Source organism: Durio zibethinus, chromosome 13 (assembly GCF_047325235.1).
Source record: "Durio zibethinus cultivar Kanyao isolate XHJ-2024 chromosome 13, ASM4732523v1, whole genome shotgun sequence".
In the NCBI taxonomy this organism is placed as follows: Eukaryota; Viridiplantae; Streptophyta; class Magnoliopsida; order Malvales; family Malvaceae; genus Durio; species Durio zibethinus.
This window is the reverse complement of record NC_143174.1, coordinates 1,223,908-1,244,814: the sequence shown is the minus strand read 5'-3', so window position 1 is coordinate 1,244,814 and position 20,907 is coordinate 1,223,908. Positions and strand designations below refer to the sequence as shown.

General features: G+C 34.4%; 3 protein-coding genes and 1 non-coding gene across 12 annotated transcripts; 3 read left to right on the top strand and 1 right to left on the bottom strand.

The window, feature by feature from the left end:
• The first annotated feature begins 4,072 nt into the window (after window positions 1-4,072).
• On the top strand, window positions 4,073-6,872 carry LOC111303595 (ankyrin repeat-containing protein At5g02620-like). Of its 2 annotated transcripts, none has more exons than XM_022899979.2 (4): window positions 4,073-4,355; window positions 4,613-5,130; window positions 5,218-5,630; window positions 5,965-6,872. In XM_022899979.2, exons 2-4 carry the CDS (start codon window positions 4,713-4,715, stop codon window positions 6,841-6,843), a joined length of 1,710 nt encoding a protein of 569 aa, XP_022755714.2. In that variant the 5' UTR covers window positions 4,073-4,355; window positions 4,613-4,712; the 3' UTR covers window positions 6,844-6,872. The 2 variants fall into 2 exon arrangements, with proteins under 2 accessions (XP_022755714.2, XP_022755715.2); XM_022899980.2 differs by having other exon boundaries at window positions 4,074-4,355; window positions 4,562-5,130.
• Window positions 6,873-9,031: 2,159 nt separating this feature from the next.
• Window positions 9,032-14,919, bottom strand: LOC111303593 (putative NOT transcription complex subunit VIP2). Of its 8 annotated transcripts, none has more exons than XM_089742585.1 (14): window positions 14,785-14,919; window positions 13,564-13,698; window positions 12,946-13,024; window positions 12,663-12,841; window positions 12,090-12,471; window positions 11,494-11,706; window positions 11,311-11,406; window positions 11,108-11,196; window positions 10,721-10,906; window positions 9,902-10,324; window positions 9,615-9,798; window positions 9,385-9,529; window positions 9,197-9,289; window positions 9,032-9,092 (listed from the first exon to the last, which is right to left on the bottom strand). In XM_089742585.1, the coding sequence occupies exons 11-13, from the start codon at window positions 9,653-9,655 to the stop codon at window positions 9,230-9,232; spliced, it is 246 nt and encodes an 81-aa protein (XP_089598711.1). In that variant the 5' UTR covers window positions 9,656-9,798; window positions 9,902-10,324; window positions 10,721-10,906; window positions 11,108-11,196; window positions 11,311-11,406; window positions 11,494-11,706; window positions 12,090-12,471; window positions 12,663-12,841; window positions 12,946-13,024; window positions 13,564-13,698; window positions 14,785-14,919; the 3' UTR covers window positions 9,032-9,092; window positions 9,197-9,229. The 8 variants fall into 8 exon arrangements, with proteins under 8 accessions (XP_089598711.1, XP_022755706.2, XP_022755710.2 ...); XM_022899971.2 differs by lacking the exon at window positions 9,032-9,092 and having other exon boundaries at window positions 9,137-9,289; window positions 9,615-9,656; window positions 9,746-9,798; XM_022899975.2 differs by lacking the exon at window positions 9,032-9,092 and having other exon boundaries at window positions 9,137-9,289; window positions 9,615-9,656; window positions 9,746-9,798; window positions 12,955-13,024.
• On the top strand, window positions 12,916-12,996 carry LOC149515211 (small nucleolar RNA snoR35). The gene has a single exon (XR_016327192.1). It is a non-coding gene; the product is annotated as a small nucleolar RNA snoR35 (small nucleolar RNA).
• Window positions 14,920-15,786: 867 nt separating the features above from the next.
• On the top strand, window positions 15,787-19,973 carry LOC111303592 (receptor-like protein kinase HERK 1). The gene is made up of 2 exons (XM_022899968.2): window positions 15,787-19,340; window positions 19,649-19,973. Exon 1 carries the CDS (start codon window positions 16,544-16,546, stop codon window positions 19,037-19,039), a length of 2,496 nt encoding a protein of 831 aa, XP_022755703.1. The 5' UTR covers window positions 15,787-16,543; the 3' UTR covers window positions 19,040-19,340; window positions 19,649-19,973.
• The last annotated feature ends 934 nt before the right edge of the window (window positions 19,974-20,907 follow it).

Sequence of the window (20,907 nt, the reverse complement as noted above, 5' to 3'; positions counted from 1 at the left end):
CTTAATTTCTGTTTCGTAAGACAAGTGCTATGTTGGGTTTGGTTTCTAATTATATAAAAAATTTAATCAAGTTTCTTTTGTTGTTTCACAGAGAACAGATCTTCTACGGATCCAGAATATAATTAAAGGACAAACTCATAGCAGCTGGCCGGTGAAAAGAAAAAAGATTCCTCATTATCCTGTTGTTCCAGGCTTGTTTTTTTCCTGATGCATCGATCCTCTCCTACCTAATTACCGTGTCGATTAATGGCATTGTTTGCTTTGATACTCGCCAAAAACATGTTTTATATATATATTTATAGACGAAGTCAGTGATGAGAGTAAAGATAAAGCCATAAAATCTCATCATAGCTGTATGGATAGCACAACTAACGTTCAAAGAGCATATCACCATTTGTCACCAAATTAAACCTTGTAGCTGGGTTCTTTCCAAGTAAAAAATCATCTGTAAGAGACATATAACAGATACAAGTAACATGTATATGTCTTCAATTCAACAATACTACAAAATTGGCTTTGTTTTGTCCACTCCCCACGTACAGAAGCTATTTTTATTGGGAGAGTCAAAGGTCAGCAAAAGTCATTCTCGAAGCAAGCTATTATATCAGTACGTCTGCTTGATTATGAAAAGAATGACAGGAATATTATGTGGAGTAGTGACACGCAAAGGACATAAACATGTCTGCAAACAGCACGTGCGGTTGGACGGCTGACTGGCTGATTCCCATGTGTTCCGGAGCCAATTTGCTTTCATTTTAATCATGTGAAGAGCCACTAGGGTGGCCTTGTTTTAGACTATCCCATGGATTCTTGCCCTCCCACTTCGATGTGAATTCAAAGTAGTACTATATTTACTTAAAATGATCATCCCAAAAGCTAGAGGCTTTCGTGCTTCCTTCGATGTGAAGTACTTGTTTTTTCGATGCAGTTTGATTGTCAAAAAGAAATTGCTCTTATGGCTTTTTTGGACAGTAATTTAGATACAGTCGATTTCAGTTTCATTGAACTAATGCAAAGATACTAATTAATAATGCTACCTTCTTTTTTAATGTTTCTCAACTATTTTACCTTTTTTCTTCGCTTAAATTAATATAATAATTATCAATAAATTATTGGTTCAATTAATTAGGTTCATTTTTATCAACAAAAAAATTTTGAGTTTAAATTTTATCGATGATTGTTTGTTAGAATTATCTCGATTGTATGACTTATAATAATCTATTTTAGACTATTAAATACAACACATCTTATTCTGATCTGAAAGATTTAATAACTTATTTACTCATTGAATTTTTTTTATAAATATATATATATATAATAATTTGTTTAATTACATCTCATTGGAGATGTAATTAGAGTTGACATCGGGTCGGATTCGAGGCGGGTTTTGCTCGCCCCGAATCCGACCGACTTTATGCATTAATAAACCCGAACTCGATCTTACTTGATTTTTTTTTTTGTTTTTTTATATCCAAATCCGATCTCGATCCGATACTATATAAACCATACACGACCTAATCTAACTCGAAATTAATAAAATATTATTTTTTAAATGTAAAATATTATTTTTTAAATATAAATATTTAAAAATATCATTATATAAATATATATATAAATAAAAAATTTTAAAATAATTTTTTATATAATATCGGATCGAATCAGATTTACCTAAAACTCAAACCTGATTATTTTTTAATTTTATCCGATTCGATCAGAAACTCAAATTAAAAAAAAAAAATCGACCTCACAATATCGAGTCAGATTAAAATCCGTCAGAGACAGATTAAATCACCGTCTCTAAATGAAATTAGATCTAAACTCTAAAATTTTCGAATGTTGGAAAGATGATTTACTATTCAAGAATATATTTTCACTCCTTCTCTTACACTTACAGACATTGCTTTTTCTTTTTTTTCTATTCATTTTTTTCTATCTAGAAGTGACAAGTCATACACTGTTATAGGGTTCTCTCCTAGTAACCCTAGTAATGGCTTTTGATATTCGCATAAACTACTCTATCCTTTCCACAATGGATTTTTTTTTTTTAATTTTGGATTATTGCATTAAAATTATGTTCATCATCGAAACCAACGAATGCGACAATCAAATAGCTAAAACCATAATATAAGATATATTGCACGATAGTGACATAAACCTGATCACCTTAGGACAAAATTTTGACTTAAAAAGTCTTCGCAAAACAAGAAATAAACTCTCTATTTAGTCACCTAAATAATAATAAAAAAAGGAGTTCCATCCATCAAAGTATATTCCAAATTAAAATAATCTTAATTATTTATAATTTTTTATCACAGTTTCATCATCATATCTTACGTACTGCGTATGTGGCATCTTATTCTTCTTGATAATTCATCTCATTTAATGCATTTCACAAATTATCCAAATATATATTAGATTATTGATAAATAAGTTAAAAGGTATAAAAATTTCTTAAATTATAATTAAAAATTATTTAAATTTTTATTTTTTGTTATAATTTATTAATCTTTTTAATATTTATTTATATTTAATTAAGTCTTTATTTAAATAAAAAAATTAATACCATTAATTTTTTACGAATTATGATAAAATTCTATATAACATTAATAAAATAGATAAATGATTATCATGTGACATAATTAATATATGTTAAAATTAAATTAAATAAATTTATTTTTAAAATTTTTTTAAGAGTTTAATTGACTGTAATTTAGAGATTAATTGATTAAATTTTATGATATGATTAAATTTTGTTTAACTAAAAAATTTATTTAATTGAAATAAAAATTAAAAATTTCATTAATTATAATAAAATAATAAAAATTTAAATAAAATTTTAATTATAATTTAAAGATATTTTTAACTTTTTAATCTAATAAATACCTTATATATTGGTTTTCCCACCACAAACTAATAAGTGGCTATATATATTTATTTATTGGAACATTGGATTTAGCTATGAATATGATTTTGGGGATATTTTAGCTATGGTTTCACCTTTAAGGCGAAAAGAAATCTAGTAATGGTCAGTCCATCATTATATGTAGCTGTGACCCACTAAAATTCATGCTCCTTTTGCCGACCAAAACAAAAATTCGGTTTTCTAGAATTATTGATTCTAATAATTAATTTTTTAGTTTTTATGGAGTGGAAAAACAGTCTGTTGTTAAAGGCTAAACCCACGCTGTATAGAGCGCGTGCTTTTCACACTCACATTTAATCTACCAACCATTGGATAAAATTTGACGTTATCCAACTTGCTTGGTTTGATCTGCAAATTTGGTAACAAATTTATGTTGTTTAGTTTTTAAAATTTTGTAATTTTTTTTTTACATTAAAATATTACAAAAATTTTAAAATAGTTGTTGACAACAAATTTATTATTTTTATATAATGCATTGATCTTTCGACTTAGAAATTAAAGCATATAATAATAAAAAATTTTAAAAAGCCATAAGAGTAAAAAAAAGCTTTTAAATAAAAATTTAATAATTATTTAAATTTTTAATATTTTATTACAATCAATCAAATCCTATTTTTTTACTTCAAATTAATTGAATTTTTAAACATTTATTATCACTTAATTAAATTTTTATATATTTATTTTTATTCAATTGAACCCTCGGATGAAAATAATTAATCATTTTTTTCTTGTAAGGATTTAATTGATGAAAATATATGTTTGAAAGTTTATTAATAGTAAAAAAAATTAAATGATTATTAAATTTTAATTTAAAGGTTTTTTTTTTACTTTTTTACCTTTTAAAAATATTAATAACGTGTATATATATATGTTATAGAATTATAATTATAAGTAAGTTTTATGTTTTTTATATAAATAAATTTAATTTAATAATAATTTTATAAATTGGATATTTCGTTTTTATAACTTAAGCAAATTATAAAGACTGGAAAATAGGAAAAAGAGCATCTAGAAGCTCTTGAGATAACAAGCGGCATTATGATATTCAAACGACAAGAGGGCGCGTGGGGTTCTGTTAGTTCCGTTGATTTCATAAGCCAATGCCGCTCTGGTTTTGCCTCCCTTTAGTATTTAGTTGTTTTTTCCCCCTCAAACATTGTCATGAACGGCACCTTTACAAAAGCCTTATGAGGAATGGTTTTAGATTCGCATAAAGTTGAAAATACATGTGCTTCTTATGTTTTTAGAGCCTCAACATTCTTTTCTTCGTCTTCTTCTTCTTTTCTTCATAAAGAAAGGAACCATAAAAACTTTTTCTTTTGGTATTCTGATTGAAAGCAGAGAGATTTAATTGAAAATGGCTTCCTGACTAACATGGGTGCTTTGGTTTTTGATGAATGAGAGTGAAATTAGCTCCTCCTCTCACACCCAGGTAAATATTATCATGCTTTTGTCGTTCTTCATTTTCTTGTTTGTAATTCAATTTATGGCTTTTTGAAAAAAGGAGGATAAACAGATGAAAAGGGTACAGAAACTTCATGTTTCTGCTTTTTTTTTTGGGGTGGGTTTCTGGGAATGTTTATTTTTATCGTTTAGATTGGTTGGTAGAGCTGTTTTCTTATAATATTAATTGGACAGAGGTTGGTTTACGTTTTAAGAAAGATGAAGGTGGATCTTTGCTGTAAACAGGCATATAATTTGGGACGCAGGAGACTGCTGAACCAGACATTGGAGGAAGGAATCAAGCTCCAAAGTCTTGAGGTGTTCAGATGAATAATGGTTTCTGTGGATGAACGATGACCAAAAGAAAGTCTTTCAATTCATAATTAAAGTTTGGCAAAGGAGAATTTCGATTTTGATTACAATGGAGGCACCAGCAACTGAGCAGCCAAGTGTTCCTGCTCGTAGGAAAAAGATGACCAAACAGTTAACAGGAAAACGTGATGATACGCCTTTACATTCAGCAGCAAGAGCTGGAAATATAACTGTGGTGACAGAAATCCTGACAGGTACTGGGGAGGATGAACTGAAGGAGTTGTTACCTAAACAGAACCAATCTGGTGAAACTGCCCTTTATGTTGCCGCCGAATATGGTTATGTTGATTTGGTTAAGGAGATGATTAACTATTATGATCTTGTTGACGCTGGGATCAAAGCTAGAAATGGCTTTGATGCATTCCACATTGCCGCTAAACAAGGAGATTTGGGTATGTTTTTGATACATGAATTTCATGTTTTCTAATTAAGAAAATTTTTGGAGGTGAATATGAGGTATTAGTTTGGTCTTGTTGCAGATATATTGAAAGTGCTACTGGCAGTCCATCCAGAATTGGCTATGACTGTTGATTTATCCAACACCACAGCTTTGCACACGGCTGCAACACTAGGCCATAAAGAGATTGTGAATTTTTTATTGGAGGCAGGTAGTGGCTTGGCTACAATAGCAAGGAGTAATGGTAAAACAGCTTTACATTCTGCAGCAAGAAATGGGCATGTAGAGGTTGTGAAGGCACTTTTGGCAAGTGAACCTGGGATTGCACCAAGGACTGATAAGAAAGGGCAGACTGCACTTCACATGGCAGTAAAGGGACAGAATCTTGAGGTGGTGGAGGAATTGATCAAGGTGAATCCTTCATTGATGATAAAAATGGTTGATTCCAAAGGAAACACACCCTTGCATATAGCTACCAGGAAGGGAAGAACTCAGGTAAACCAGCCTTGTGCTTCATCAATCAGTTTAGCGATTCATGTTTGGTCTGCAAATGGGTCAGTGTCACTGTTTCACCCAGAATTTTGACTATTGGTTGATTGCATTGATTTAAGGCATAGCTAACTGGCTACTCTAGGGTTTAAATTTGGGTTTCTATTCCACCAGTAATATCCATTCTGTCTTCCTCATCTCCCATCGTCAGATTTTCATTTTCAATTAGATTTACAATTTAGACTTGACCTTGATAGGGAAAGGAAGAAATACTTCTTTCATTTGTGGAGTCAAATAAAAGGAACAAGGAAAATGCTAATGTAATCTTTTCATTGTGCAGATTGTTAAGTTGCTTCTTGGATACAAAGAAACTGACACAAAAGCTGTTAACAGAAGCGGTGAAACTGCTTTTGACACTGCTGAGAAAACTGGGCACCCTGCGATTGCAACCATGCTGCAGCAACATGGGGTTCAAAGTGCTCGAACCATGAAGCCTGCGACACCAAATCCAGCCCGTGAGTTAAAACAAACTGTGAGTGATATAAAGCATGAAGTGCACTATCAACTAGAACACACCCGCCTAACTAGAAAGCGTGTGCAAGGCATCGCCAAAAGACTCAACAAAATGCACGCTGAAGGTCTTAACAATGCAATAAACTCCACCACTGTTGTTGCTGTCCTAATTGCTACAGTTGCCTTCGCTGCCATTTTCACTGTCCCTGGCCAATATGTCGATGACCCGGATGACATTCCTCCTGGTCACTCCCTTGGTGAAGCAAATATAGCTCCAAAGCCCGCCTTTATAATTTTCTTCATCTTTGATTCCATTGCCCTCTTCATTTCTCTGGCTGTTGTGGTGGTTCAGACCTCAGTTGTAGTCATTGAAAGCAAGGCAAAGAAGCAGATGATGGCAATTATCAACAAGCTAATGTGGTTGGCTTGCGTGCTTGTTTCAGTGGCATTCTTAGCCTTGTCATTTATTGTAGTTGGCAAAAAGGAAAGATGGCTAGCAATTGGAGTGACAATTATAGGAACAAGTATAATGGCCACAACACTAGGCACTATGTGTTATTGGGTGATTAGGCATCGGATTGAGGCTTCAAACATGAGAAGTATACGAAGATCATCATTGGGGAGCACGTCACGCTCCTTCTCTCTCTCTGCGATGTCAGATTCTGAAATTCTAAACAATGAGTTTAAGAAAATGTATGCCATTTAATAAGACTCACGCCTGATCCTTTTTTCCCAGCATCCAGCGTTACAGATCTTTTGTCCTTTGATAAGTTTATTACGAGATGTAAATTTCAAGTTGATCAGCTATGGTTGAATATAATTCTAATCTCTATAGCCACACTCATAAAGGACGAAAGCAAAATACTAGGAATTTTATAAGCATTTTGCAGCAAATGGGAAGAATCTGACAACATGGAGGCAAATGTAGCCAAATCATGCCAGAGAAACTCGACTGTTATAGCATCAATTGGAACTTGATATCATATTGGGTTTGGGGTTCCACGGAATAATGAAAATGAACAAAACCGAACATTTATCACAAAGATGGCAAAGATCTGGATGGACACTGACCTTGTAATAGAAATCACAATAAAAATATGGACAAATTTGATGTTTGAAAATTATGGGAAGGTAGCTGATGCCTTGGTTGATTGATGACTTGGGATGGTCCATTCGAATGGAGAGTTCAAAGCATGGGGATACATTTTGACAATTCAATCAAATCAACACACAGATAGAAGCGAAGGACAAGGCTTAAAAGATCATGCACGGATTGCCTATATAGAGGAATGCAGAAATGGACATGGCTGCTGTTTTGCTTTGCTTGAAAGCATAAGCCTACAATTTTGGGGTCAACTTCTGCCAAAAGTGCATTTGGAAACAGGCTCTTTTCTAACCATGCATGTATGTATAACTCAATCATTATGCATCTGGCATTCATAAAACATGTTGGATTGATAAAATATATTTTATAAAAAATAGGATTACAAAATTTAATATAACAAAAGTTAAATTACAAAAATTCGATTTTGATTTTGTTTAGTTACAGATAAACTATGAAGGAAGATGATAATAAGAAAACGCATTTGGATTTTTTAGGTAGTGGTGACTGTTTCTGGAATGAATTACAAATTTTAAGGCTGTTTGGTTCCCATGAAAATGATGATAGAAAATGCATTTAATTCCTTCCAGATTGTTGTATCAATTTTTACAGATGTTTGGTTCCATGAAAACGAAGGAAAACTTGTTGGTTACGTGTTTAATATTATGCTGTTGCTATGGAATGTAAAATTTGATTTGTTACATGTGAGTTTTATTTTGAATTTTATGATTGTTATGATTTAGTGTTCTGCAAGAGCAACTGAGGCATGAAATAGCTTGGAAGGTGAAGAAATTAGGGCGTATTTCTTTGATTGATCTTGCGATGCTACTGGGGTAGATTTATATGATAGAAAAGAGATTAATTTTATATCTGTTGTGTATTAAAATTTATCTTGAGATATAAATCTTCACATTATTTTTATCTTTTATGAGATAAATCGTGATATATATTAAAATTAAAATAAATAATACATAACAAGTTATTGTGAATTATAACATTTGATTTTAGAGCCGATTCCGAAAGTACTAACAATGAGAAAAGACTTTAATGAAATTCTTGAAATAAAATCCGAAATTAAAAGTCATAACCGATAAATTAAAATATCCCATTACATAAATCAAATATATAAATTTTTAAAAAATTTAAAAAATTATATATATATTTTTTATAGATATGTTTAAGAAAAATATCTATTAATATATCAATTTGAATTTTTTATTAAAAGTTTTATTAAATCATTTTTTTTTTACAAAATTTACAAACTTCATTTAAAAAACTTCATATAAATTTTCTTTACTAATGATGTGTCACCAAAAACAATAAACTCAGCTTTATATTAAAATTAATCTTGAAATATAAAAGTTTACACCACCTTTAAATTGTGACACTTAAATTGTGACATAATCGTGATATCTAATAAAATTAAAATAAATAATACTTTACAAGTTAATATGATTTGTGACACTCGACATATAGTTTCAGAGGCTCCAGAGCTTATCTCAATTCAAGGAGAAATAATATCACAATCTTTTGGGATTCCGTAGCTGAAGAAATGAATGAGAGGCGGCTGGAATGCAGTCAAATTGCATTAGCTAAGCTGGCTGCACAGTTACATTTTGGCTTTTGAGTTGGTGGCATCTGCCTTGGAGCCTCGCTTTGGGACTATGACAGCTTTATTTTCCTAGTATTTACTTTAGTAAAATTGGGAAAATGGAGGAAGATCTGTTATTACAGTTATATTTTTGTTTTTTTCCCTATTTGGTCTGTTAGGTGAAAGGTAGGCTTGAATGGCTGGCTAGAATGACAGAGTCACCATCTTCAAATTGCTATAGATGAGAAAAGTGGCTCAATGGCTACTTATTGAAAAAACAAAAAAGATTAATAGAGATGCTGAAAATTGCTAAATCCGAAAAACACTAATGCTGCAAACTGATGTTCTAATGAATGAGTTACATACTTGAGCTTTACATTGTAAATGAGAAGAAACTTGTTAATGTTGAGGTAAAGCTGGTCTCTTTTCCAACAACTCGTAATGGACAACAAAATTATCCTGCAGTCAAAATATACAGTCAGCAACTAGTCATGAATAACAGTAAAAAAAAAAAAAGAACATAAATTAGGCCGTAGGAATATAGTGGTTCCAACCTTGCGGATTGTTTCAAATGAGTTCGGATCAAAACAGTGATAAGAACCCCTCTCATATGTGCTTGTCTTAACTAGTGGCTCAACATTGGGAACCCTTATGAACCACAATCGGTGCTCCTTGTGGTAAAACCAGCCTCTATTACAACTGCCAATAAGAGGTTTTAAATGAAGGTTGAGAAAAAGAAGAGTGCATAAAGATTTCAACAAAATTCACTCAGTAGAGAGCATACAGTTCATTTGCAGCATATAATTGAGCTTCGTCTTTTGGCATGCTGCATTAGAAACAAAGAAGTACAGATGACTAAGAATAAGATCTTAAAATATACAATAGAAAAGCAACAGACATTAAATAAAAACGCACCTGTAAAATATATAGAACAATGTGTCAACTGTAAACTTCGAAAAATAACCTTGCTGCATGCATCAAAAAGAAATCAGAGCTATAGAACAAAATTCACTAATTCAGACAGTTGCATTAAGCAGGTTACTAAAGTATGAAAAGTTAAAAACAGCTCACATGTAAAGCAGGTGGTTGCTTAGCATAATAACATTGTGGCACAGTGAACTCTGGGTCACCCTTAGCCGATTCATCAGACCATGGAGAGCCGAAAGTCTTGTGAAGATTTTCTGATGAATTCAAATTTAACCCAAGTGTTGTCAAATCAATTCCAAGAGCAAGGGAAGTCAGATCAGGATTACTCATCCTTATTACACTTTGCAAACCAAGTAATCCAAATGGGTCTGTATTCGACTGTGCAGCCTGCATTGATTTCATGCCTGGTTCCCTAAATGACTGATTGACAGCTGATATCTGTTGCAGACGAAACTGAGGATGGTTTTGATGCTGCTGATATTGCTGGATGAGCTGGTCATAACCCATACCAGAAACCGTATTTGAGGAATTTAGAGGTCTTAGTCCAATCCCAGGTGGTCCGCTGGTCTGAACCAACAATGAAAGAGGATGTTAGGAGTAATTCTATGTAACATCTACCAAATATGAGAAAACATTGATGCACAAATCAAATGCACAAATGAAGAATGTCCATCATAAGGAACTCAAACCAATTTCTTCAACTTTCAATGGATCCTTCTTTACACATGCTGTTATAAGAGAAAAGGAAGGGGTAATTTCACATTCTTCCAGTTTGACCAACAATGAATCGTTCAATCCAGCTACTGAATCACTCTTCAAACATAATGTTTCAAATTAGTTAATAATTGCTCCCATGTTCCATTAGAGAAAGATGCAAAAAAAATCTGTTTCCTTCTACCCCTTCCTTACTAACCCCCTTACTTAAATTTGCAAGAAACCATCTACAGCACCAGACTGTCAAACCTGTGAGTGGTAGCTCGAATGTGAGGATGGGAAGATATCTGATCCATGTAAATGGAGGAGATCTTGGTTGTTTACAGATGAAAAGGAGACCCCACTACTACTGGCTGAAGGAGCATGCTGCTGTTGCTGTTGTGGGCGATGAGATGAATAGGATCCAACCAAGTTAAATCCTGCAGATCTCCCCATCTGTGCAAATTGCATGCAAGTATTAGACAAAATCTCACTGTAAATATATCGTGAAGATGATACTTTTTTAGAAAATAAAGAAAAGGAAATAAATAACTCATAATATATACAGCATGCAATTATTTTATATATATATATATATATATATATATATAAAAGAAAATAAACCAGAATTTTTCAATTTTGTAAACATAGACTCACAGAGAAGTGCTGAGATTGCATCATTGACATAGTATTGTCATGAAGTTGTTCTTTCTGGTGCAAATCCATTGCATAATCAGCATTACCACCTGTACAATATCTAATAATATTATCAAGAACATAATTCTAATACAGCATTTAATTATGCCAACCAGAAAGTAAAATGCATTATATCAAAACCAGGTCAAAGAATATCTGTGGACCTTTAAATCCTGGTAAAGCAGGGAAATCTTCATTTTGAATGCTGAACTCTTGATTTTGTTGAACAATGGGACTAAGACCTTGTTTTCGTAGTGAACCTGAAAAGTTTTTGACTTAAAATATTAGAACTTCAGCAGCAAGAAAAAGACAAATCAAAGAATCAAAAAGCATCTTTCTTCGGTTACCCAATTGTCCTTGAGGTCCTCCAGCAGAACTAGGACGACTTGTCAACCGAGGGAAATCATTATTTATGTCAAAAGGGGAATTGTCATTTGAGTTCACATCATTCAACATTCCCATAGAGCTAAGATTGTTCACAGCTTGAACATGGCTCTGGGAAAGTGGACCCCCAGCAGTAGGATAAGAACTGCCCAACATTGAAATTACCTGAGAAGATCCTGAATCCAGAAAGTGTCATTCAATAGAACAACTATGGCTAAACTAGTAAATTCACAAGACATATATTCCATTATATAAACGTAATAATACAAACACTATAAAATTGAAACATGTATTCAGGATCAGCTAAGAATAAGAATTATGTTAACTGCCTAGAATTAGAAGTTAGATGCAACTAGTGAGCAGCTATGAAGAGTAATGCAAGAAACGAAGTCAGAAAACTCATCAAGAAAAATGAGAAAGGGATGGTAAATTAACCAAAAATTCTGGCCATAGTACTGATTTGTGCCCAAGGGCAATTCTAGCCAGCAGCACACATAAACAGTGATCTTTTGCTCAAGCCAACAACAAAATATAGGGGTAATTGTTCATGCTAACATACCTTGAGGAAGCACACTACTAATCAACCTATTCTGTCCCTGCACACTTAAACTTCCAGATCCATTATTGGCACTTAAATTCAGACGAGATGCAAGACCAGGTACAGATAATCCTCCACCAGAGCTTATGCTCCTACCGATGTTGCCCCCACCGACCATGTTTCCCATAGAACTCGTTATCCTAGGACCCGCATTTCCCAAAATTGGGGACATTCCCAATCCTGGAACAGCATTGCGGTTACCAATTGCAGCAGAGGCTGGGAGAATCCCAGGTATAGAACCACCAACTCCATTTGTGTTACTACTAAATCCAGGGTTTCCTACAACACTAATACCTCCTCTATTGGTTACTCCAGAATGTCCATGGGAGCTGCCATGAGATAACTGCAAAATGGTATCATAAGAAAATGAAGCACATATTACAAGAATATGTAAGATTTTATTTTCTTCCTATTATTTTTCATTTTTATGCATTTGGCCAAAAGACATGCATGAAGGGGAAAGAAAGCATGTAGAATTTCTATTGCTACAATAAACAAAGCCACATCAGAGTATGGTGGGAATATTACGAATACCTGAGAAAGAGCAACAGGTAGATTATTTGATGCAAATCTTCCACCAGAAAGGCTCCCAGTAGGTTGTTGAACCCCACCAGTTGGAACATTACTTAATGTTGAGTTTCTTGATGTGAGAGTACCAGGCATGTTGGGAACATTAAAGCTACCATGAATACCATGCAGGCCCTGAATAGTGCCTGCAAAAACAAACAATAAAATTGCATGAGTTCAGAAGAACATAGATGAGTGGAAATCCAGTAAACCTATCCACCAGTGTGATGGAAAACAGGGGAAGCCGCACCAGACTGACCAGAGAAAGATGTTGCAAAAGAACGTCCGCTACTGTCTGGAAGGTTCGATGCTGATCCATTGATAGAAGACTGCAATCAGATGCACATTATAGTTTCCAGCCAATAGATAGACATGTGATACAAAAATACAAACAACAATCAACCAGGAAAAGAATATGGATAACAGAAATGCACCACATTCAAATTTGATTTAAAGTTTCAATTAAAAAGAGAATAGACCATAAAAGGAAGAAGATTTCTAAACATTCCATCATTTATGATCTAGAAAGACATACTAGCGTCTCAAACCAATTGACTTTTTATGGAGCAGCAATGACCTATAATCAACATATTCGTACTCTTAAGTTACAAAAATCAGCATGTCAGAACATGTTGATATCAACACGCACATACATAAATACACAGACATATAGAAGCAACAGATCCAATATGCTGCATCTACAAATCACAATAACAGATATCTAGTTATCTTTTGCTCAAAGAACTAAGTTCACCTACAGAAGCCACATACTTCATTTGGACAAAGGAAAAATAAACAGTCCAAAAACCAGATTAATGTCAAAAAAAATTACAACTCCAAATAAATTGTTCAGTTAAAGTAGCAATACATTAATTAACCCCGACATTGCATAAGTGTCAATAGCCCATGCAAAAAATCATTCCTTATTGAGAAGCAGCCTTTCAACGTCTTGAGTTTAAGTAGACAAAATCCTGATTTGAGAAGATGGTAAAGTGATTATAGCCTGAAAAGGACAACACAATTGTAAGAACTAACCCCAAAATGATGAGGAGGCAACAAATGCACATTCAATTGATGCTGAACCAAACCCAATGTTACCAGCAATACCCACCCAAAATACTTAAAAAATGTAAAACAACAATAACCAAGCTTTTCCTGCTACTTAGGCTATCTATTTGATGCAGAGAAAAGATATCTAGCTAAGGTTCTAAAAATCACATATGGCTTTACAAAACCCACTTATGCCACTTTCCACTTCCAAATAATGACAGCACAACAGCATTCAAAAGATTTTTACCATTTTTTCTCAAATTAAATGATAATCAAAGTGTAAAAAAATCGAAAGAAACATTTCAATTAACATGTTTTACAATTTATGGAGTTATAAAAAAAAAAAAAAAAAACCTCTATCGCATGCATTTGAAACTCTTTTGGGCAGGAAACTTTCCCAGTATTGAAATTAAGGTAATTATGCGTGGTAAGAAAACACTGCAATCCCTAAACAAATCATCCAAATGACATCAATAAAAGGAAACATAAATTTACACCAGCAAGACCGACAAGAACCGGTTTAAGTTGAAAGAAAAAGAGCAAAAAGGAAAAATAAATAATCAGTGTAACTGATTGCCGGTCATCTTGATGCAGACCCTTCAAGGTTGAAGGAGCTGCATCACATCTCAACAAACTAATCACCACTTCCTAACAACATCAATACCCTAAATTCCAAGAATTAAATCTTCAAATATTTTAAAAAAGAAATGAATAAAAAAACCCTACACTACTATTCAGGTCAGTTCAGTTGAGCTAATCGAAAGAGCGGTCTCCACATTTTTCCATGGTAACTTCTCAGCAGCCAAACAGCAGCTTACAAAACAGTCACCACTCTCCACTATCCGTTAAAATCCTCTAAAAATATTCAGGAAAAATCAAAAATCGAAATTCACAAAAACTAATCTAAATTTTCACTAAGAAAACGAACAAAAAAAAGATCGTAAAAAATGAAATTAATAAAAAAATGAGATGACTTCAGTGCGATTGAAGATCGAATCGCAGACGAATCAAGATCGACTCATAAGAGAGTGAGAATTACCTGCAAGGTAGATCAACGTGAGAGAGTGACCTTTAATTTTTATCACTTGTCAAGGGATTTCCCGTGAGCTAAGTCAAAGAGCGAGTTTTTGCGTTTCTGTTTGGGTCCAGTTTCCTGTTCCCTTTTCTTTTCCCTGAACCGAAAGCGAAAGGAAGAAAAATAAATAAAATATAATTTCAAGAATGTAAAATTTTTAAGTTTAATCTGTTTTTATAAATAAATAAATAAATATTTTAATACTAATATTTATTATTTAGATATTTTAAAACTAATTTATTAAAAAAAAAACTGATTTATAAAGTAAGAAAATAATGACTTGGGCCAGGGAGGATAAAGACAAAGCCCAAGCCAAACCGGTAGCGGACTGGGTCTGTTGGCCTAGCAGGCACCACCGCCCAATCTATATACTGGAGCGTAAGTTGACATTTTGAATAAATATATGATACGATCCTGTCGAAAATTAAATATGAAAGTAGTATAATTTAAAATTTTAATAATTATTATATATAAATTTAATGAAATAAAAAAATATTTTATATTTTGATATAAATATAAATTATAATATGTAATTTTTATATAAAATATAATATGAATATATAAATTTTAATATTTTATATAATATAAATATACAAATAATCAAATTTACTTATATAATTGGACAAAATCTTTACTTAGAATAAAGAATTTTTATTTCAGTTTATAAGTATAAAAAGTAAATTAAAATAATAATAAGTTGGAGTAGTTGCCACTTGCCCCTTTCGTTGTTTATTTTTTTGTTCTTTTGTAAATAGTGTGAATCGGGTTGCCATTTGTTAAGCTGTAGCTTTTTGTACGTTTGTTTCCAATTCATCCATCGCTTCTGGGAAACTGTCAACAAGGCATAAATTTCTCATCATTTCACTTTCAATTTTCCTTTTCTTTAAAAATTTTGACATCAACCCACTAAAGAGGAAGGCTTTACCTTCCCCAGCTTTAAAAGTTAAAAACACTGTTCTACCAACTACCATTAAAGGCCATAACACAAAACCCCTCTCCATAAAATTCCAAGCTTTAAAGAGGCCCTTATCTTTATCTGTACGTTACTGTTTTTTTTTTAATATTTCTTTAATTGTTTTCACTTTCTTGCAACCAAAAAATAACTTCTATCAAACAGTGATTTACCAAACATGATATTAGACCTCTAAAAAGTTGCTTTTTTTCTTTGTCCTGCAGATTTTCATTTCTGTTACACCACCCTTTGACTCCTTTTTTCCTGATTTGTTTATTCGTTTTGGTTCCCCATAGACATAAGAGCATAAAGGATAATAAAAAAAATCTAGGAATATGTCAATATTTGAGGTTGTCGCCAAGTTCATATCAGCTTGTGCCTTGTAAGATTTTGCGCTCTACGTGTTTTGAAAATTGCAATAGAAACTCTGTCAAATTCCCATAGAGGTGCATAAATGATTTGATTTTCACTCCAGGGGCTCCTCTCATCTGGGTTTTTCTCCAAGGTTCCATCTTTTGATTTGTTTTATTCAGTTCTAGTGTCAGCTGCTTTTGTTTCTATCCTATATAAGAAGATATATTGGAGCTCACATGATATTTCTTGGTACTAGTTTTTATCTTCCTTATTCAGTTCTCTTAATTGATCTTTGATTGCCGTTATAGTTTGCTATTAATCCATAAGTTGTTTCTGTGAGAACCCTGAATTCCAGCTCCTGTTAAGAACAAAAAGATTCAGCCTTTCGTGGTCTGTTACTTTCTAGGATTTTAAAAAATGGGTTGTAAAGTATTTGAATTGCTCTTCTGGGTTTCTTCAGTTTTGTGTTTGGCATGCTTTGCTAGAGCGTTTACACCGGCAGATAATTACCTTATTGATTGTGGATCACCTACTAATACTACAGTGGGTGGTCGACTTTTCATGGCTGATATATTAGCCTCGAAACTCCTTTCTGCACCAAAAAATGTTATTGGAAACACTTCAAAAGCCGTTACCTCCTCTGATGATTCGCCACTCTATCAAACGGCAAGAATCTTTACTGGTGTATCTAAGTACGCATTTTCTATCAGCCAACGAGGAAGACACTGGATTCGACTTTATTTCTATCCATTTGTTTATGCTAGTTATGATATGAATTTGGCAAAGTTCGCTGTTTCCACAGAAAACCATGTCCTCCTCAGCAGCTTCAGTGTGCAAGCTCCTCTTGTCAAAGAATTTTCTGTTGATGTAACCACCAATAGCCTTGCCATCACATTCAGTCCTTCAGAGAACTCATTTGCTTTTATAAATGCCCTAGAAGTTGTTTCAGTCCCAGATCAGCTCATCCCCGATGGTGCCAAATCTGTTAAATCATCTGTGGGATTCCAAGGGCTGATGTGGCAAGCACTAGAGACGGTTGCTAGGGTGAATATGGGGGGACCTACAGTCTCCGTTGAGAACGATACTCTGTGGCGAACATGGGTACCCGATCAGCATTTTCTTGTAGAAAACAATCTCGCCTTGAGTATATCAAATACTAGAGCTGTCAATTATGTGGCTGGTGGATCAACACAAGAGATTGCTCCAAATTCTGTCTATGGTACCTGCACCAGGATGAACTCCTTGAGTGACCCCAATAGCAACTTCAATGTGACCTGGGTATTCGACGTGGATCCAGGATTTCAGTACCTTCTTAGGTTTCACTTTTGTGATATTGTCAGCAATGCTCTTAACCAGCTGTACTTCAATGTTTTTATCGACTCCTCAATGGTTGTTCAGGACCTTGATCTGAGTACTTTGTTTAACGTTTTGGCTGCTGCATATTATATGGATTTTGTTACGGAGTCAGCTGCTAGCAATAAGCTTCGAGTAAGCATTGGCCCATCTGATTTACGTGGTACTTACCCTGATGCCATACTAAATGGACTGGAAATCATGAAAATGAACAATTCTGATGGCAGCCTTACTGGCTTGGGAACTGTCAATACTTCTGGTTCAAGTTCGAAGAAGAAAGTCAGTGCTATAGTGGGTGTAAGCGTCGGAGTGGTTTCTGGAGTGCTGTTGGCAGGTGTTCTTTTTATGTTTTGTAGAAAAAGAAAACGATTGGCACGCCATAGGCAATCAAAGACCTGGATTCCTATTTCAATTAATGGAGGAACTTCTCACACTATGGGGAGCAAATACTCCAAAGGAACAACTGCCAGTCTCAATTCTAATACGGGCTATCGCATTCCTTTTCTGGCTGTTCAAGAAGCCACAAACAACTTTGATGAAAGTTGGGTTATTGGGATTGGAGGTTTTGGTAAGGTGTACAAAGGAGAACTGAATGATGGTACAAAAGTTGCTGTTAAAAGGGGAAATCCATGGTCCCAACAAGGACTTGCTGAGTTCCAGACTGAGATTGAGATGCTATCCCAGTTCCGCCACCGCCATTTGGTTTCTTTGATTGGTTATTGTGATGAAAAGAATGAGATGATCTTGATTTATGAATATATGGAGAATGGGACACTCAAGAGTCATCTCTATGGTTCAGGTCATCCAAGTTTGAGTTGGAAACAAAGGCTTGAAATATGCGTTGGAGCAGCTAGAGGACTCCACTACCTTCACACAGGCTATGCAAAAGCAGTTATTCATCGTGATGTGAAGTCTGCGAATATCTTACTTGATGAGAATCTAATGGCAAAAGTTGCTGATTTTGGGCTATCAAAGACAGGTCCTGAAATTGATCAGACCCATGTCAGTACAGCAGTGAAAGGAAGTTTTGGGTACCTGGATCCGGAATATTTCAGAAGGCAACAACTGACAGAGAAATCTGACGTATATTCATTTGGAGTGGTTTTGTTAGAAGTTCTTTGTGCAAGACCAGTAATAGATCCAACTCTTCCAAGGGAAATGGTAAATCTAGCTGAATGGGCAATGAAATGGCAGAAGAGAGGACAGTTGGAGCAAATAATTGATCCTAATCTCACCGGAGACATCAGGCCTAATTCTCTTAGGAAGTTCGGAGAAACAGCTGAGAAGTGCTTGGCTGATATTGGCGTGAACAGGCCCTCCATGGGAGATGTCTTATGGAATCTGGAGTATGCTCTTCAACTTCAGGAGGCTGTTGTTCGAGGTGATCCTGAAGAAAACAGTACAAACATGATCGGCGAGCTTTCTCCACAAATCAAAAATTTCAGTGAGCTTGATCCCACTGCTTTTTCTGCACAGTTTGAGGTGTCAAGTGTGGATGACCTCTCAGGTGTTTCAATGAGTAAAGTTTTCTCACAGCTGTTGAAGTCTGAAGGCAGGTGACTTATATGAGATGGAAAAATTCTAGGGATTAAGCTTCTCTTTTGTCAATGCTGGTACGGTTTCTCTGATCCACCACTGCTTGCCACATCCGAGAAGATAAGCTAGTTTTCTTTCTTTATTTTGTTTAAAAAGGTGGGATGGTTCAAATTCCTTTGTTTTTAATTGGTAGTATGTCAGTTCCTCATCCTATAACAGTATAACATGATGCGGTTTCTTTGGTTAGTCATCATCAGACAAACCAGAGAAAAGCTGTGCTCGTACTGCAGAGGCAACTGCTCAAAATCATTTGTGTTCTAAAAAGGTACCGCCTAAAGTGTTGTGAGCTCTTTCATGTACAGCAGGTATAGGGGTTTCTAGTGCCTGTAATTTATGTGCTATAAGGTGCATTTCGACTTTTGCAAGTGATTAGTGTGTAAATATTTTCAAATTGATTCTTGATTTTATCCCATTTTCCACAGTCTTGGTGTAATTTATTGCTTTATCTTGCTGCATCAACGTGACCAGATGAGATAAAATTGTTTTGCCATGTTTTTGCATGAGCACCAATTTGTTTTACCGACTATACCTTTACCCAGCAAAATTGAGCCAATGACTTTTGTTTTATTGCAGAACACAGTTGCTTCAAATCAATGAGTGAATCATGGGCTCCATACTTCATTTTTTGTGAATATCTGTTGCTCTTGAATCGTATCCAACTTCATCGATTCCATTTCCAGTCGTTTATAAGCCTGCTTTTATTTTCCCTACTTAAAAGCAGTTCTGCCATTGTATTTTGTATAGCATTTGCAATTGTCTGCTGATCCCACTCTACCTGACATGATTGTGAATGATGAATTCCATGGTTGAAGCACAACCCTATCTTGCTCTGTATTCATTATTGTGAAATTCATTCTACTCGATTATATCTGAACTTTATATTGCAGTATGATAATTACTGAGCTTCCTGGCGCTGATATATGGTACAATGCCAAAAACTAGAGTTGAGTTGTCAAATAAGAACCTTGCTTTTGTAATTTGTGGATAAATTGCATACTTGTGCTGGAAGGAACTCAATTACTTAGACCTACTGCTGCAAAAGAGATGAGATTTCTCATATTGAAAGATTGAAAATTATACTAATCAAATGCACTCAAAAACATTGCTAGAACAGAATGAAAAGGAAAATAAGGCCTGTTGTCCAGTAAATGGGCCAGTTAATATATGTGCTACAATCATCCCTTGAGAGTAATTAATTCCACTAAATACTTTTTAATCCATTGCCCATTAGAGAACAGGCTGCAACAGCAACAAATGATGGGGGAATATGAATGCACATGCACTGAATTTGCTTCAATTTCTATGGATCCAGGCCAATCTTGGGACTACAGTAGGCTGGAAACGGGCAAAATCAGGATGAAAGCCTGCTGGGAATAAGAGAACATGACTCAGCAGGCAGGTTCCCTGGCTCAAAGCTTCTAAAGTGTCACCCGTTTACCGCATTTTCGGATAAGCTTCTGTTTCATTTCTACCCTCGTTTCCTCTTTCAGAGCTTACAAGGAAACCACCTCACATGTAGATAACAGATTCACCGAAGGATTAATGCAACAGAAAATTTCTTTTGAGCTTTGATGACTTGCGTATTAACATGAAAAGAAGTACTCACTTTTTGGACCATTTTCTTCGGGTCAGGTGGCTTCATTCTGAGGTTTACGCCCATAGAAATTAATGAATTTGCGTTTGAAATGAATTATAGGAGTCTCAAGACTAATGTTTATCTACTTATTATCCATTGACAAATTCAAGGAAAAGAAAACACCAATGCCATAATGCCATTCAGAATCTGACTGTCTGGTATGCAAATGAGTTGGCATTGGGGTAAATACCGATGC

What these genes read in the sequence shown, in the direction of transcription:
- LOC111303593 (XM_022899971.2), bottom strand. An exon ending in ATCTTTCTCTGGTCAGTCTG is followed by an intron (nt 12,842 to 12,945) that starts GTGCGGCTTCCC and finishes TTGTTTTTGCAG; the next exon opens with GCACTATTCAGGGCCTGCAT. An exon ending in CATTTGAAACAATCCGCAAG is followed by an intron (nt 9,290 to 9,384) that starts GTTGGAACCACT and finishes TTTTGACTGCAG; the next exon opens with GATAATTTTGTTGTCCATTA.
- LOC111303595 (XM_022899979.2), top strand. Translation starts at nt 4,713, where the DNA reads ATGAACGATGACCAAAAGAAAGTCTTTCAATTCATAATTAAAGTTTGG. An exon ending in CGCTAAACAAGGAGATTTGG is followed by an intron (nt 5,131 to 5,217) that starts GTATGTTTTTGA and finishes GTCTTGTTGCAG; the next exon opens with ATATATTGAAAGTGCTACTG. An exon ending in CCAGGAAGGGAAGAACTCAG is followed by an intron (nt 5,631 to 5,964) that starts GTAAACCAGCCT and finishes TTCATTGTGCAG; the next exon opens with ATTGTTAAGTTGCTTCTTGG.
- LOC111303592 (XM_022899968.2), top strand. Translation starts at nt 16,544, where the DNA reads ATGGGTTGTAAAGTATTTGAATTGCTCTTCTGGGTTTCTTCAGTTTTG.